Source organism: Gossypium arboreum, chromosome 5 (assembly GCF_025698485.1).
Source record: "Gossypium arboreum isolate Shixiya-1 chromosome 5, ASM2569848v2, whole genome shotgun sequence".
Taxonomy (NCBI): Eukaryota; Viridiplantae; Streptophyta; class Magnoliopsida; order Malvales; family Malvaceae; genus Gossypium; species Gossypium arboreum.
The window spans coordinates 8,010,874-8,026,780 of NC_069074.1; the positions used below are offsets into that span (position 1 = coordinate 8,010,874).

Genomic DNA, 15,907 nt, shown 5'->3' on the forward strand with positions numbered 1-15,907 from the left:
ATAGAGGATCTAGAAATCGCTCTGACCCTGTTTCACTAAAACTCAAATATATCATAAAATACAATACCTTTACCTGTTTTTCTTATTTCATAAGAAAATAGACATAATAAGCTTTAATTTCATATACTATTCATCTTCAAACTATGTTTCTACAATTTTTAGTGATTTTTCAAAGTTACGTCATTTTTGTTACTTGAATCTGTTTTTAGGTTATTTTCACATTTTTCATAATTTTCATGTGATAATCACCATTCAATCATACATATTAATAAACATGCATATCATCGGCCATTTTTATTAGCTAATCACTAGCAAGTATTTACACATCATTCATTGTTTATATTATACCAAAAGTAGCTAAGTTTCTATACATGCCATACACAAAACAAAACGTCTAATTATACCGAGTTATTTCTTTGATAGTGTGATCGGCCTCCGACGTTTCCTTCGATCCCCGAGTGGCTAGATAAGTACTATAAGAAGAAGAAAATAAAGAGATTAAGCACTAGGCTTAGTAAGCTTACAAGCAAATAAATCACAACATTCAACATAATGGATAATTATGCATAATATCATCTAACATCATAAATTTCTTTACTTCTCAATTTCTATCTTCTTCTTTATTCCCTTACCTTCTTTCTTACCTGACCTTTCATTTTTCATAAGTATAATCTACTTTTCCTTTGCTGCTAATTCACTGTAATTTAACTCTTATCCTGACCCGTTGAACCATTCGGAATACTAAGGATACTACGGTTGTTCCTGTCTATCAATATTATCCTGCCAATGCCATGTCTTTGACATGGACTTACATGAATTATTCCTGTCTCCAATGCCATATATAATATGGACTTACATGGCTCAATCCTGTCTCCAAAGCCATATTTCTAATATGGGCTTACATGGCTCATTTCATTACGTCTGTCAACCCTAATATCCTAACATTCCTAGGGTTCAACCGGGCTTTCTAACACTTTTCCTCTGTCACTTCACCTTAAATTCGACTTTAAATGTTTTCATAACATAAATATATAAATGCTGAAATTGACAATAATAATGTAAAATAAAATAATATTGCATTTATTTACTGTAAACTTACCTCGATACAAAATGTGACTAAACTTTACAATTTAGTCCTTTACTTTTTCTTTTCCCCGATCTACTCTCGAATTTCGCTCTTCTTGATCTATAATAGCAAATTTAGCTTATTTAATATCAACATTTATCAAAACAACCCTTTACTCAAACTTTGGCAAAATTACATTTTGCCCTAAACTTTCACATATTTGCACTTTTCCCCAAGGCTCGTAAATTAAACTTCATCCTATTTTCTTATGTTTTATGACATGCTGATCATTTTTCCTTCTATGGCAACATCAAATTCACACACTAACATGTACTTATGACTATTAGGTATTTTTACCGATTAAGTCTTTTACTCGCTTTTCACTTAAAACCAAGTAGCACAAGTTGTCTAACATAATTTAAAACCTCATATTCCATCATAAAACATCAAAATACACAAATTTTACCTATGAGTATTTTTCCAAATTTGATTCCTAACTTAAATTATTGCTAGCATAAGCTTTATCGAGCTAAGGGACTTCAAAAACGTAAAGATCATTAAAAGCGGGCTTGGAATCACTTACTATGAAGCTTGAAAGTTGAAGAAACCCCAGCTATGGAGAGAGGTAAGGTTCTGCTGGTAACTTGAAGAAGATGATACAAATTTATCATCTTTTACCTTTTATTAATGTTAATAACCAAATGACCAAAATGCCCTCCTTACTAAACTTTCAAAAATTCCTTCCATGTCCTAATTTTGTCCATGAACTTAAAATTGGTCAAATTACCATTTAAGATCTCCTAATTAATATTCCAAAATAATTTCATACTAAAACTTCTAGAATGTAAGTTTTGCAAATTATTCGATTTAGTCCTTAACCTCAATTTAAGCACTTTATGCATAGAATTTTATCACGAAATTTTCGCACAATCATGTAATCATACCATGAACCTCAAAATAATAATAAAATAAATTTTTTTTCTACCCTGAATTTGTGGTTTCGCAACCACTGTTCCGTTTAGGCCCTATTTCGGAATGTTACAAAACACATCAGTATGGCACATTGTGCCTAAAACAATACTCATTACCTGATCAATATATCAGAAGTAGTATACGACACATAAAGTGCCTGAAACAACACACATGGTACTTAATATGGCACATACAGTGCCTGATCGGCAAAGCCGATAAATTCCCATACTCTTTCAATCGTATGGCATGTTAACTATATCCGACTCAGCCTGACTAGTTAATAGGGTATTCAAATTATTTTTCTATTTCAAATTCACTTTCCACTTTTTAATCAATATACAATTCAATACCGATACATATTTAAAGATATTCAGATATAATAATACTTGGATTCAATTAAAACCACTTTTCAATCAATACACAATTCACATATTCATAATTTAATTCACTTTTATTCAATTCATATCCCAATCAAATTCAAATTACTAATTACTTTTCAAATACTCACATATTGTCTTCATTCAATTCAAATCATTTTTAGTTTCCAATCAATATACTTTCAAATATTCACATAATTTATAATTCAAATCACTTTTAATTTCCAATTTGTTCACATTCAATTTTAATAGCTATAAACAATTTTAATCAATTTCATTCAAATCAATATTATCATTTCAATTGCTTACCTAATTTTACTCACCATGCATTTTAATTAAAATATAACAATTAATAATAAATAGATTTGAATTATAGTAATACAAACTGTGATTTCTCGTTTTTACTCCTTGTCCACTTTTTCTTTTCATTTCTTCGCGGATGCCTCGGGTGCGATATTGGCTATGAAAAATTAAGATAAATTTCATAATCATTAATAAAATATTAATTTTTCATCTAATACTTGAATTTCTATTCTACTTTCATCTCAATTTCAATTTAATCCCTAACTAAATTCATTTATTTTTCCATCTCAATTCATACCTCATTTCTACTCAAATTTCAACTAAACTTTCATAAATTCCTAATTTCAAAATTCTTGCAATTTAGTCCCTATTATATAAAATTTATAACTTATTTTACAATTTAATACATCTCCCAATTCTAATTAGAAATTTTATTAATTCAATCTCTAATTCACACTTTTATCTAGCAAAATTAATGTCTAAAAATCTAATAACTTCCAAAATTTTCAGCATATACTGAATAATATTTTGTTCTAGGTTCATAAAATTCAAAATTACAAGAAAATAACTTAAATTGACTTACCAATTTAAATTTGAACCTTGAAAACCCTAAATTCTTTCTTTTTCTTTTCTTTCACTCTATTTCGTCCCTACTATTATGTTGTTTTAATTTCTTTGCTTTCTTTACTTTACTATATATATAAAAATATAATAATAATATAATATATAATATATAATAATACATAATAAACATATTTATTATTTAATAATATAATATATATTAAATTTAAAAATCTCAAATTTTAAGGATTAACCGCCTCAACTTATGCTTTTAGTTTAATTGCCCTTTTAGTTATTTTTTACTTTCTTTATATTATATTTATTTATTAATTTAATAATAATATAATATATAATTATAACAAATATCTATTACTTAAATAATAAGTAAATTAAATATATATATTACAAATGTACATATTATAATTAACACACTTGTATTTTATCATCACCTTACACTTATCTTTATTTATTTTATTTCATAATATAATAATAATTAATAAACATCTTTTACTTATTATTTAAGAAAATATACAAATATATTACAAGTGTATTTTCATGTATTTTACACATGTTTATTATCATTACCATACATTTGTCACGATTTTAATTTATTTAATAATATTTTTATAATAATATTTATATATCTAAGAAAAATCAACCATTTGCCTCCTCGCCTAATGAAATAGGCAAAATTTCCTATTTAATCCCTTTATTTTATTTTAATCTGTAATTAAACTTTTACCTTTTATTCAATTTAGTCTTTTTTTCTTAATTTCTCCTAATTAAGCTAAATTCACCTAACTAAAGTCTAATTAAACACACTACTAGACTCATACATATTTTTAAGAATTATTTAAGAATTCGGTTTATTAAGACGGAGGCTCGATAATGTACTTTTCTGATGCCCGTAAATTTTGAGTCATTACAATTTAACCCCTAATGTTTACACATAGTGTAAATTGTTTTTTTTTCATTTTTTTCTGTAACATTTTCACCTAAAAGTTTTAAAAATAAATTTATCTACTAAATTTAATCAGATATACACAAAAATAGAAGCACAAAAAATTCAATATAATAAATTTCTTCTTTTCTCATTCTTTTAAAATTAACCCTCAATATCACAAAAAAATTAACACTGCAAAAAAAAAGGCAAACTTGCATAATGTGTAAATTTGAAGGATTAATTGTTCTGGAATCAATACTAAATTAGCCCATTATGTAAATATCGAAGGTTAAAGTAATTATTATATTAATCTTAAAAGTTGTTAAGTTATATATCCTTTTAACTACAGATAACAAAAAGAAAAATTTAAATATTTGAATAACCAAAAAGAACAACATCAAATAATTAAATCATTATTTTATAATAAGTGAATTTACATATTACCACGTCTCCATTACTTTCCCGTAAAACCCATAATCGAACGAAAAGCAATTATCTTTGCAGGAAAAAGCAAAAGAATTTATGAGTTGAAAAACCAACGAAATTGGTGCTTAAATTAATCTCAATATTGGCTTCATATTTCAAGATTTTACCTCAACCATTTAAGAGAAAAGACCATCAATTGTTTGTTTGTGCTTTATAATTTCTTTCAATTGTTTTTGAAATAAATTTTAACTTGTATACTTTTATTGTTTATTGCAATATAAGTATCATAGTAAAATATATATTGATGATTTAAGTATTATATTAAATATTTTCAAAGTACAATATTAAATCGGATATTTTATGAAGGTACATGTACCATAACAAAAACATATACCAATAATTTAAATACCGTACAAATATCACATTAGATATTTTTATAAAAATACAAGCCCCAAATGTGATATTATCCCAATAATATATACTTAAAAAGCTGTTGTAACTTTTAAAAGAAAATTTCTAAGATATTTTGAACATGTTTTAGAAACTGGTCAAACCCTTGTATACTTTTGAGTCAAAATATTGAAGATGCAAAGTCCCAACCGGGTACCATTATTTTAAACAAGAAATGGTGAAGTTTGAAGAGGAATTAACTGCAGGTCGGTGAAAATAATGATCTACTTAAAAAGCAAAGCGGCTGAGCTTTTTCCTAAAGAAAAACAAATTTGGATGGATGATCAATAAATGACAAGAAGAAAACTTCCAAAATTTGTTATTGAATCATATTTTTCAATGAACATGCAGTTGGCCACTAGTTCTTAGGCCGGCAGCTGATTCTGATTCGAAATTTGGTCACTGGGTTTTTCTTTTTAAGTTTGGTTTTATGTAAAACCATTGATTTTGACAACACCCTACACGATAAAATAAAGTAACTATTCCTTGATCACCATTGTCTTTGCTTCAATCATTTGAAGTGTCTTTTTTCGAGTATATTGAGGTTAGGTCTGGTTTTCCTTGTTGCTTTGAACACCTGACGGAAATGTCACATATTTTTTACCCGCAAGAATGATTTATGCCTTGTTTCTCATCTGGGTTGCTGCCAGTTCAAGCTCTGCTCAACAGTTTTATGACCCATCTGATTGTTCTTCCGATACCAGTAATCAAGGTTCAAGGTACACCTGCGATTCTGCCCAACAGCCATGCAGAACATTCTTAGTTTACAGGGCCAACCAACATTTCGGACACCAGAACCTGCTGAATATCTCTGCCTTGTTTCAGGTCGAATCTGACGAGTTGCTAGACTTGAACAACATAGCTTCGCCTTTAGAAACTCTGAAACGTGGTAGAGAAGTTCTTGTCCCTATAAACTGTTCGTGTTCTGGAGAATACTTTCAGGCTAGTTTAAGCTACATAGTCTCTGAAAGAACTTCATTTCCAGAGATTGCTTGTGGAGTTTTCGAAGGGTTATTGAAATCCTTAACGCTGCTCCAGGAAAACCCATCTCAAGGGACTGATGTTGAGACTGGTGTTAAGCTTGATGTTCCTTTGAGATGTGCCTGTCCTGGTGGTTTTGCTCGTTTTAATGGAGTGAAATATCTTGTAACATACCCTATCCTGGAAGGAGATGGAATAACCCCATTAAGCATGAAGTTTAGCATCGCTCCTGAAGATTTATTGGCCGCTAACCATTTGGAACCCAAGTCGACTGTTTATCCCAACACAACTGTTTTAGTTCCTTTGAAATCAGATCCTGTAATAAACCTCAACGTACCAGATTCTCCACCTCCAACTCCAGGTTTTCTTCCCACCATCACAGTTGAAAAAACAAAGAATACAAAATTGAGGAAATTGTATATTGCAGGATCAGTTGTTGGGTTTTTCCTGATTGTTGTAGCATTGCTTGCTTGTGGGTTTTATGTGAAGGCCGTAAAGAAATGGAAGGGAGAGAGACTACAGTCTTTTACAGATAGAAACTCTGTACTCTCTTGCTCAACAGCCCGAAGCTCTCCTCGATCCGGACAAACTGGTAGAAGCTCTACAAATTCTTGTTTATCACCTGATCTTCTAGCCGGGCTTAAATTTTCTTTGTACAACTATGGCATAGAAGATATAAAAAGAGCTACAAATGACTTCAATGAAGATACCAATAAGATTGGAGAGCAAGTCTACAAGGGATTGATTGACAATGAAAGTGTAATGATCAAGCAGATGAGATGTGAAGACACCCGCCAGGTTATAGATATGCATTCTAAGATAAATCACGTTAATATTGTGAGCCTCCATGGTGTTTGTTATGGTGAAAATGACTTAGCCTGGTCATATCTGATTTTTGAACTCCCTACCAATGGCTGCTTAAGGAACTGTTTGTCGAATCAGGCTAATCGTCTCAGCTGGCGTCGAAGGACTCAAATAGCTTTTGATGTAGCAACCATTTTGAATTACTTACATTACTGTATTTTCCCTTCGTACGCTCATTTGAGTGTAAATAGCAGGAATATTTACGTGACATCGAAATGGAGGGCAAAGCTAGCAAATATCGGATCGACTCTTGCTGTCAGCGCATCGACAATGAATGACAAGGTTGTTACTGTCAATGGGTTGGTAGCACCACAGAATCCCATGAATGAAGCAGCATCAGTGAAAGTGGATGTTTTTGCATTTGGGGTTGTTTTGCTTGAGCTCATCTCAGGGAAAGAGGCCGCTCAAGGAACTTTCCTTAAAGATTCAATTCGATTTTTGGGAGGGGGAGCAAATGAAGAAGGTTGTTTTGAGCAATTGAGGAGTTTCATCGATCCAAGTCTGAAAAATGAATATCTGATAGCTGAAGCTTTATGTTTAGCAGTTTTAGCCAAGGCTTGCATAGAGGATGACCCTCTCAGAAGGCCATCCATGGATGATATCCTCAAAGTTCTTGGAAGAATGGTGTAATAATTTGTAAGCAAATATGGTAGAAAACATCAGAAATATTATATTTTCTACCAGGAATTTAATTTTGACTAGTCTTCTTGATGGTAGCTTGTATATGGGATAATTAAAATTTTCCCCCAAAAAGCTTAATTGGCGAATGAATTCCTGAAATGTTGAGCATCTTTCTATTTTAGCTAAGATTCTTTTATTACATTTACATCTAGAAATCTTATATATATATGTATATGCATTCCTAAAATTATTTCAACACTTTGTACTTTTGACCTTGGTTACTGTCCTCAGCAGGAAGCATATATCTTGTAGATGTAGAGTCATAGAAGAAGAATTATCGTGAACATACAGTTACCGTAAATGATTATTAATGACCTTACAAGTTACAATAATAAGAAATACAGAAAACAATAAATAAAGAAGAAATAAAAATCTTTTGAAAAAAGAGTTGGGAAACTCAGATTATTTACCCCACATATAATCTGCATAGTTCCTCAAAATCATCAAACGGTGATATGCACATATGTTTGTTTAATATAAGATTGATCTTTTAATTCTCAACCTTATCGTCTGGTCTAAAGAGTTGAATTGATCGTTTATTTATTGATTGAAGCGGTCTTGCATTACTATCCGACTCCTGCAAAACCAAGATTGTATACATCAAAACCGGCTTCACCATAAATATTATTGATGCAGATCATATAAAATTTGTTCTGACAATTTATCTGGGAAATTCAAGTAGATTAAATGGAAATAAACTCACATCATGAACAGCCACACGAAGAAATCTCACTTGCTCCCTGGTTACAGTCCTCACCTGATAAAGAATGGTTAATTAATGAGCATTAGCCAAGTTATAACGTATAGCTACACACTTCATATTTAAATTAAGAAAGATCACGTAGAGAGCAGGTTAATCGAACAAACCTTTCTGACAATGCTCCACACCACATTTTCAGTACATGGAGGAATTGTAAGGGAGCCGACGTATCTGTAATATTTTCTACTGCCAAATTTAATGTGCCTTGGATCGATCACCCCCACCGCTCTCTCTCCGTCTGTTATATCAGTAATGGCTTCTAAATGATCCATCAACTGGTAATCCACAAGTCCATAAGCAATTAGTCTTACAATATTAGATTAAATTAGGAAAAAAGAAGTTCAGATATCAAAGCACCAAAACTCCTTTTCGTTTCAACTTACCGATGATAGGAAAGAATCTGGTCTTCCAATCTTGTACATGATACCTATTACAGCAACCTTGCCATCTGCACTTTCATGAACCATGTGTAGCTCTAAATCATACCTGAAAATATTATAATTAATGCCAATATCATATATCATCAAGACAAAAATACAGTTTTCTCATTATAGATATGGGATCGATGCACAACATGCATGATTATGTTCTTAGCTTAATGTACATCCTCCCCCAAAAAAAGTGTAATTTGATCCTCGTCTGTATTATTACCTCCTTCCGTTGATAGTGTGCTCTGAAGGTGAGTGCCAATGGCACTGGTGGAGTACATACTCTCTACCCTTTATCTCTATAGCTCCTGCTTCATCTTCCCATCTCAACTGCATACACAAATTGGGTTCAGATCATTGGAAAACTTCGATAATTTAGTAATATGATCTTTAGCTGTAAATGACACAGAAAATAGGCAGATTTTGCACCATGAAACATCAACATCTCACCTAATACAACTTCTTTCAAGTCATACCTAACAATGATTAAATATGAGAAGTGAAACATATCCTTTTAACATCTGATTAAACAACGAATGTGGGAAGAGAAAGGGAGTAGTTGAAAAATTTGAGAGTTCAATTACCATCATATCATGGCCCCTGTTTCGTAAAGTGGCATTGCTGGGCTTGTAGCTTTTCTTAAGCCTCCCTAAATGGGAAACAATGTTAACTCTTTCATTGGACATATCAATGGGAGATTGCATGGTCCCATTGCTACAAGCACCCCATTCTGCATGAATCTCTCCCCATCTTGCTGGCCCTTTTGTACTATTTGCTCCATAATCAAACTCGCTTTCATCCTCTGCAACAACAACAAGAGTTCAAATGAAAACTTAAGTCTGGTTCTGATGTAAATGTGGGAATCAGAAACGAAACGCCAAAGCAGCCTCACGTACCGATTTCTTGAGATCTTACCGAGAATGAATGCAAGGCAAGAAGAATGAAGAAACAGCAAACCAAGAACTGGTTTGGTAGCTTTTCCATCACCCAAGAGAAATTATTTGTGGTTAAAGAATAAAGGGCGGGGGAGACTGCTTTATAAAGGCTGAAGTTAATTCATATCGTTTGGGGGGATTAATTTAGATTTAAATTTCATCCTACATGAAACTTGTTACAATTATATTTTGATTTTCGAGTCATATTTTAAGTGCAAGTATAATATTTGCTTCTTCTTTTTTAATAATAATTACTACTTTTTAATCGTACTAGTAAAGCACGCCAATTCCCGACTCCGATACTTAAATTACACTGTAATTAATACGACAGACACATGTAGTAACAGTAATTTTTTTAAAGTATTAACAAGTCTTGGATTCCAAAAAAAAAGATGTTACCAATTCTTGATTTTAACATTTACATCTTTGTAATATTTTATAACCAAAGTGATTATCAACTACCGCTATCGCATACGGTATCTCTCCCTCTCTCCTAACATCTAAATTATTTTAAATTTTATTTAATTTTTCATCTATTTTAGTTTTTTGTATTTTTTATTAAAATTAATATTTTTAACTTTGTTGATATAATATACATGAATGACATATTAGCATTTAATAAAATTTTAAATTTTAAAAATTCAAAAAGTTATAAAAATATTTTAAAATAAAAAAATTAAAATTATTAAATAGTTATAAATTATAAAAAATATTTCTTTAACATTTTAAAATTTTAAGTAAATGTTGATGTGTCATCCATGTAACAATCCACATGTATGCCATATCAGCAATGTTAAAAACATTAATTTTTCGTCTATTTTAAAATAATATAACAACAAATATAAATTTAATAATTAAAATAAATAAAAATCAAATAAAAGACTAAAATAATATTATTATAAAACTGAACAATCAAATAAATTATTATACTGATAATTAATTATGCATTTATTTAATCTAATTGGATACAATAAAATAGATTAGAAACTATGCATCGATGTATAAAAGACAAATTCCGCACATTTATTTTTTGATGTCTAACATAAGTGTTCCTTAAAATGATTATTATTTGGTAAGTTGAAAGTGTCAAGAACAGAGTAAAACATTACCTATAGTTATATATATATATATTTTAAATATATCTTCATAAAGACACGTCAAATATGAAATTTTATATTTTCGCTTATAATGTATTTGATAATTATCCTTAAATATTAAGAAATTAAAAAATTTAGTGATTTTTTCTATTCACATAATAACAAATTTTACCTTCCAACGTTTATATATTTTATAAATTTTATTTTAATTTTAAAAATTTAATAAATTTAATTCTTAAATTTATATATTTTATAACAAATCTAAAAATTAAAATAAAAGTACCCCTACCGCATGTTAATATTTTATTGTGGTTAAAATTCTTACAGCATAATTTATGTATTTTTATGGAAAAGGAATTTTAAATTTTTTATTTTAATTTAAAAATTATGACTAATTTAATAGAATATATAAATATTAGAGAGTAAAATTTATTATTATGTCAATGAAAAGACCACATCAAGATCCATTAATAATTTAGCGAAAGAGTGACCAAAATATCAAATATCGATAACATTATTTAACCGCCATATTTTATTTATACATTAAGTATTTAACTAAGTTGATATCACAAGTCACTCGAGTATCAAATTTAGTTGGGTGCGTAATAATAAAAGTACTCTTATTTTACACAGTAATTTGTATTATTTTGAATCCTTTCAAAAAATTATATTATTATGAGGGTTTTTATTTTGTATACCTTTCAAATAGAAAAACAGAAAATATACACACAAAATAATATTTAAACCTAAACTTCTGTAACCTTTTAATATTTATATATTATTGTTTCAACCAAAGCTTAATTTATATAATTGTTACATAAATTTATTTTTTACTCATATTGTGAGTGCGTTGCAATCTAATAATATCTTTCTTGTTTGAAATAAAGTAAAGCTACTATTTGGCACTTAAATAACATTGTTTAAGAATTCTTTTCCCAATATTATAACGATTAACTAAATATACCATCACAATCCCACTTTTTCTTTTTCTTTTTTCAACATCCCACCTTTTATGTAAATAATATCTTCTAAAATATAAAACTATACTTAAAGTTCTTGTACTTTTCATATATATGTTTAAAATTTAATCTTCTTATTTTTATTTTAAGGAATCTAGTCATATTACTTTTCTAATTTAAAATAAAAGTTTAATTATTAATACTATTAAAATTATTTTGTTCAATTTAAATTTATTACAATATAAATTTTTAGAATATAATGTTAATTTTTAATTACATAACTATTAAGTAAATATTTTTTTAAAACATTACACCAATAAATTAAAAAAATCATAGTGTTAATAATTAAATTCAAATTTAAAAATATGAAAAGTAAATAACCTAAATTCTTAAATATAGAAAGGTGCTCTAAAATATCATAAAGCTATAAAGTCAATGCAGGAATGATGGTATGAAGGAAGCAACGGTGGAAAGAGACCTTACCATATATAATTTATTGTGCAGAATTATTAGAATTAGGAAATAGAACAATACAAGTATTTTAAGGTTTCTCCACTGCTGACTTATCTACAAATACGACAGATGTTTATTTTAGGCGAAATACATAGGCTAGAAATTCATTATTATTAAATATTGATTGAGTCTTAATTCAGTTGGTATGAATATTGTTGTCGGAAAAATATGTATTTGAGTGTGCTTCAACGCATATCCTCCTATATAGTTCTAAATATTGTATTAAAAAGAAAAGATATAATGAGATTGTTAAAAAATTATTATTAGATACACTTTATCTTCATTATAATTTTGTTGAGATATCAAATAAACAAATATATTATTTAACGAAGTCAAAGGGATGAAATTTAAGGATGTCACATCACAGTTTTTTTAAGGAATAAAATTTTATCTAATGTTTATTTACTTAATTTTTAATTTATATTTATTTATTATTTTTTAAAATACATATTTACGTGTTCATTTGTTTGAATTAATTCATAAATATTAAATAAATATATTCATAAACATATAATGTCATATACAATAATAAATACATTAAAATACATATCAATTACCCTAAAAAATATTTACTTTTAAATGCAAATGTGAAAAGGTAATACAAAATCCTTAATATCTGATTATGAAAATTAAGGTAAATTTTATGGGAAATAAAACCAAAACAATTAAGGAATAATTTATATTAAATAAAATTAAGTATTCAATTCACTCTTCTTCCATTCTTCCATTTTATGCATGTATAAAGGCTTATAAATAGGATTTGTGTAGAGATAATGAAATGCAATAAAGAATTATAATAGTCTAAATATTTTTATTTATAATATTAATCCGATTCAAATATTATTTTAAAAGATTATCTTATCTTACTTCATATCTTTTAACTCTATTTTACATAATTAATTTTAACATTATTTATTCTCTAATTTTTTAGAGTAAGGTCATGGACGGGAATCTTCCACCAAGGATTTGAGTAATGAATTCAACGAGAAAGTGATTGAACAACTACGTGACTAGGTTGAGATCTACAAGACATTATACACAAGCAACTTAAAGTTAATGAAAAAATTGTTAAAGAGCTTGAAATGAACTAGAACATTATGAAAATTTATCAAGAAGATTTCATTGATTCAACCAACTGGTGGATTGAACAATATGCAATATTTATACTATATTATTTCATATTATTTGTGAAAAGATATATTTTTAAAATTTTAAAATAAATTTAATGTATTGTATTTTTTGAGAATTAATATATATAACTAACTCTGTATTACATGAAATAAGAAACTAATTCATAAATACAAATTAATTAAAAATTTATTATTTATGATTGATTCATTTAATAAACGAGTATGAAATTCTTATTCATTTCTTTAACAAATAAACGATATGGCAAAAATTGAACATTGTTTTCATTTACGATCCAAATATTTGTTGATTTTTCTACTCTGTGCCCATACTAGTGAGGATCTAATTGAAAAAGAAACTCCATGTTTATCTGTTTTAAAATTAAATTATTTATTAATTTATTACCTAAAATTCAAACAAAACATAATTTATAAAAACCAAATGAAATTAAAAATAAAATAACTTTACAATTAAATATAAAAATGAATTATAAATGTTCAACAAATAAATTTCATAGAAGAATAATGAAAAGACAATTTTCTCTATAATCTTTATAATTTTTTATTTCATAGTTGAGAATTTATGTTATTTACATAATCGAATATTGCCACTTGTTTTATTTAACTCATCATTTTATTATTAATGATAATTCTTTTAAAAAAAAAGGAAAATTGCTAGCTTGGGGTGTAGTTAATGGATGGAATGATAACTTAAATGTGTTTTGTGTTGTTGTTGGCCATGGGGTTGAAAGTTGTGGCTGCTTGAAGCTGAAATTCTGACTCTGCCCAAAAGTATTGACAAACAACTTAGTTTGGCTCTTTCGATAGCAATATGTTTTAATGATATTGGATAATGTTTATATGTAGTGGCAGAGCGAGGAAAAATATTTTAAGGTTAAAATTAAATTTTATATTTTTATGATAGTTAAAATATAATTTTATTTTTAGTAGTTTATATTTTTATAATTATTAAAAATTAAATTATTTTTTTATATTTTTTAAAAGTAAAAATATTATTCTATCATTATTAAGCCCCTACTAACCCCGGGCGCGCCACTGTTTATATGTTGATGTATATGCCTCTGTCGATAATGTTTTATATATCATTATGAATACATTTTCTTATTAACTCGTTACATTTATATAACTAATATATTATTAGGCTAATTTAATTTTTATGTTATATCAATTTAATTTATTTAGGGTTTGGAGTTTACTTCTTATCATAACTCTTTTCATATTTAAAAGATATTAAATATGCAATTAAAATAATATACATCAAAATCACGATAACTATTTTTCGCTGTTTAGCATTAAATAACAATTATTTGCTTCTTTTAATTATCTATAAATTTGTCTAAGTCAATGGAATGAGATTCTAAATGAAATTTCAACATCAATATAACTATATATATATATATATATATATATATATATAAAGGATGGTGGAAACAACCTTCCTCCTACACCCATGCTCTTTTGTTCTTCATTTTACAAAAATAGTTTAATTTTAGTTTTTATTATATTTAAATTTAAAATTTAATCACTATACTTTAATTTCTAACATAACTCGGTCCTATAATTTTTATAATATTATTAGTTAGTCTAAACAGTTAATATAATTAAAATTTATTTTAAAATAATACATGATTATGTAATTTGAATATTTTAAGGGTCTTAGGTACAGACACATCTTTTGGGATTACTTTGTTTTTTTTTTCACATTATGAGACAATGGTAATTTTTTAATTTTGGCCCTTTATTATGCTAAAACTTGGACTAAATCCATATACTTTAAATTTTGACATAATTTAGTCCTTCTATTTTTATAATGTCATTAATTAGTCTAAATAGTTAATATTGTTAACTATTTCAATTACACTGCTGTAGTCTTTTTTTTAAGAACACTATTCCAACAAAAAATATTCTATCATGACGAGTTCGAAACTGTGTTTTTAAGAAGAAAAAAAATTCACATAAGCATTTTCAACATAAATTTTATATTACATCACTATTGAGTGATTTTTTTTAAATTTTAAAATGTGACACTATTGAATTTAACTGAAGAATTTTAATGATAGTAACAATTGAATTTGAATTTTTAATTTTGAAAAGTAGATGAACTAAATTTGTGAAGAACAATATAAGGAGACTAAATTTCAAATGCATAAAATATATAAGGTCTTAAATCATATTTTAACCTTCAAAATTTTACTCCATAAATTGATACAAACAAATAATCAACCTATTTTAAAAATTACACGAATGAATTTAATGGAAAAATTTTAACAGTGACAATAATTAAACCTAAACTTTAAAATTGAAAAACTAGAGAGTCTAAATCTTTAAAAATAAAAGTACGATTAGAATATATTTTAACTTTTTAAAATTTCACTTCATAAATTAATACAAATATATAATTAACGCAACACAAAGAGAGAAATCATACTCATCCCTATATGTT

General features: G+C 27.5%; 2 protein-coding genes and 1 long non-coding RNA gene across 3 annotated transcripts; 1 reads left to right on the plus strand and 2 right to left on the minus strand.

Moving 5' to 3' along the window:
- Positions 1-265: 265 nt before the first annotated feature.
- On the minus strand, positions 266-1,730 carry LOC128292760 (uncharacterized). Its single transcript, XR_008282669.1, has 3 exons — positions 1,650-1,730; positions 1,100-1,186; positions 266-473 (listed from the first exon to the last, which is right to left on the minus strand). It is a non-coding gene; the product is annotated as an uncharacterized LOC128292760 (long non-coding RNA).
- Positions 1,731-5,710: 3,980 nt separating this feature from the next.
- LOC108466877 (lysM domain receptor-like kinase 4) lies at positions 5,711-7,737 on the plus strand. The gene has a single exon (XM_017767230.2). It carries the CDS (start codon positions 5,711-5,713, stop codon positions 7,571-7,573), a length of 1,863 nt encoding a protein of 620 aa, XP_017622719.1. The 3' UTR covers positions 7,574-7,737.
- A 161-nt stretch (positions 7,738-7,898) lies between these two features.
- Positions 7,899-9,836, minus strand: LOC108466737 (alpha carbonic anhydrase 7-like). The gene is made up of 7 exons (XM_017767108.2): positions 9,709-9,836; positions 9,397-9,614; positions 9,036-9,142; positions 8,768-8,870; positions 8,492-8,659; positions 8,328-8,381; positions 7,899-8,201 (listed from the first exon to the last, which is right to left on the minus strand). The coding sequence occupies exons 1-7, from the start codon at positions 9,794-9,796 to the stop codon at positions 8,115-8,117; spliced, it is 825 nt and encodes a 274-aa protein (XP_017622597.2). The 5' UTR covers positions 9,797-9,836; the 3' UTR covers positions 7,899-8,114.
- Between the last annotated feature and the right edge of the window lie 6,071 nt (positions 9,837-15,907).

Excerpts from the sequence above, each read along its gene's own strand:
- LOC108466877 (XM_017767230.2), top strand. The coding sequence starts at position 5,711 with ATGATTTATGCCTTGTTTCTCATCTGGGTTGCTGCCAGTTCAAGCTCT.
- LOC108466737 (XM_017767108.2), bottom strand. The coding sequence starts at position 9,796 with ATGGAAAAGCTACCAAACCAGTTCTTGGTTTGCTGTTTCTTCATTCTT. Across the intron at positions 9,615-9,708 it reads GGTAAGATCTCAAGAAATCG|AGGATGAAAGCGAGTTTGAT; the intron begins GTACGTGAGGCT and ends TTGTTGTTGCAG. Across the intron at positions 9,143-9,396 it reads ACAGGGGCCATGATATGATG|TTGAGATGGGAAGATGAAGC; the intron begins GTAATTGAACTC and ends TTGTGTATGCAG.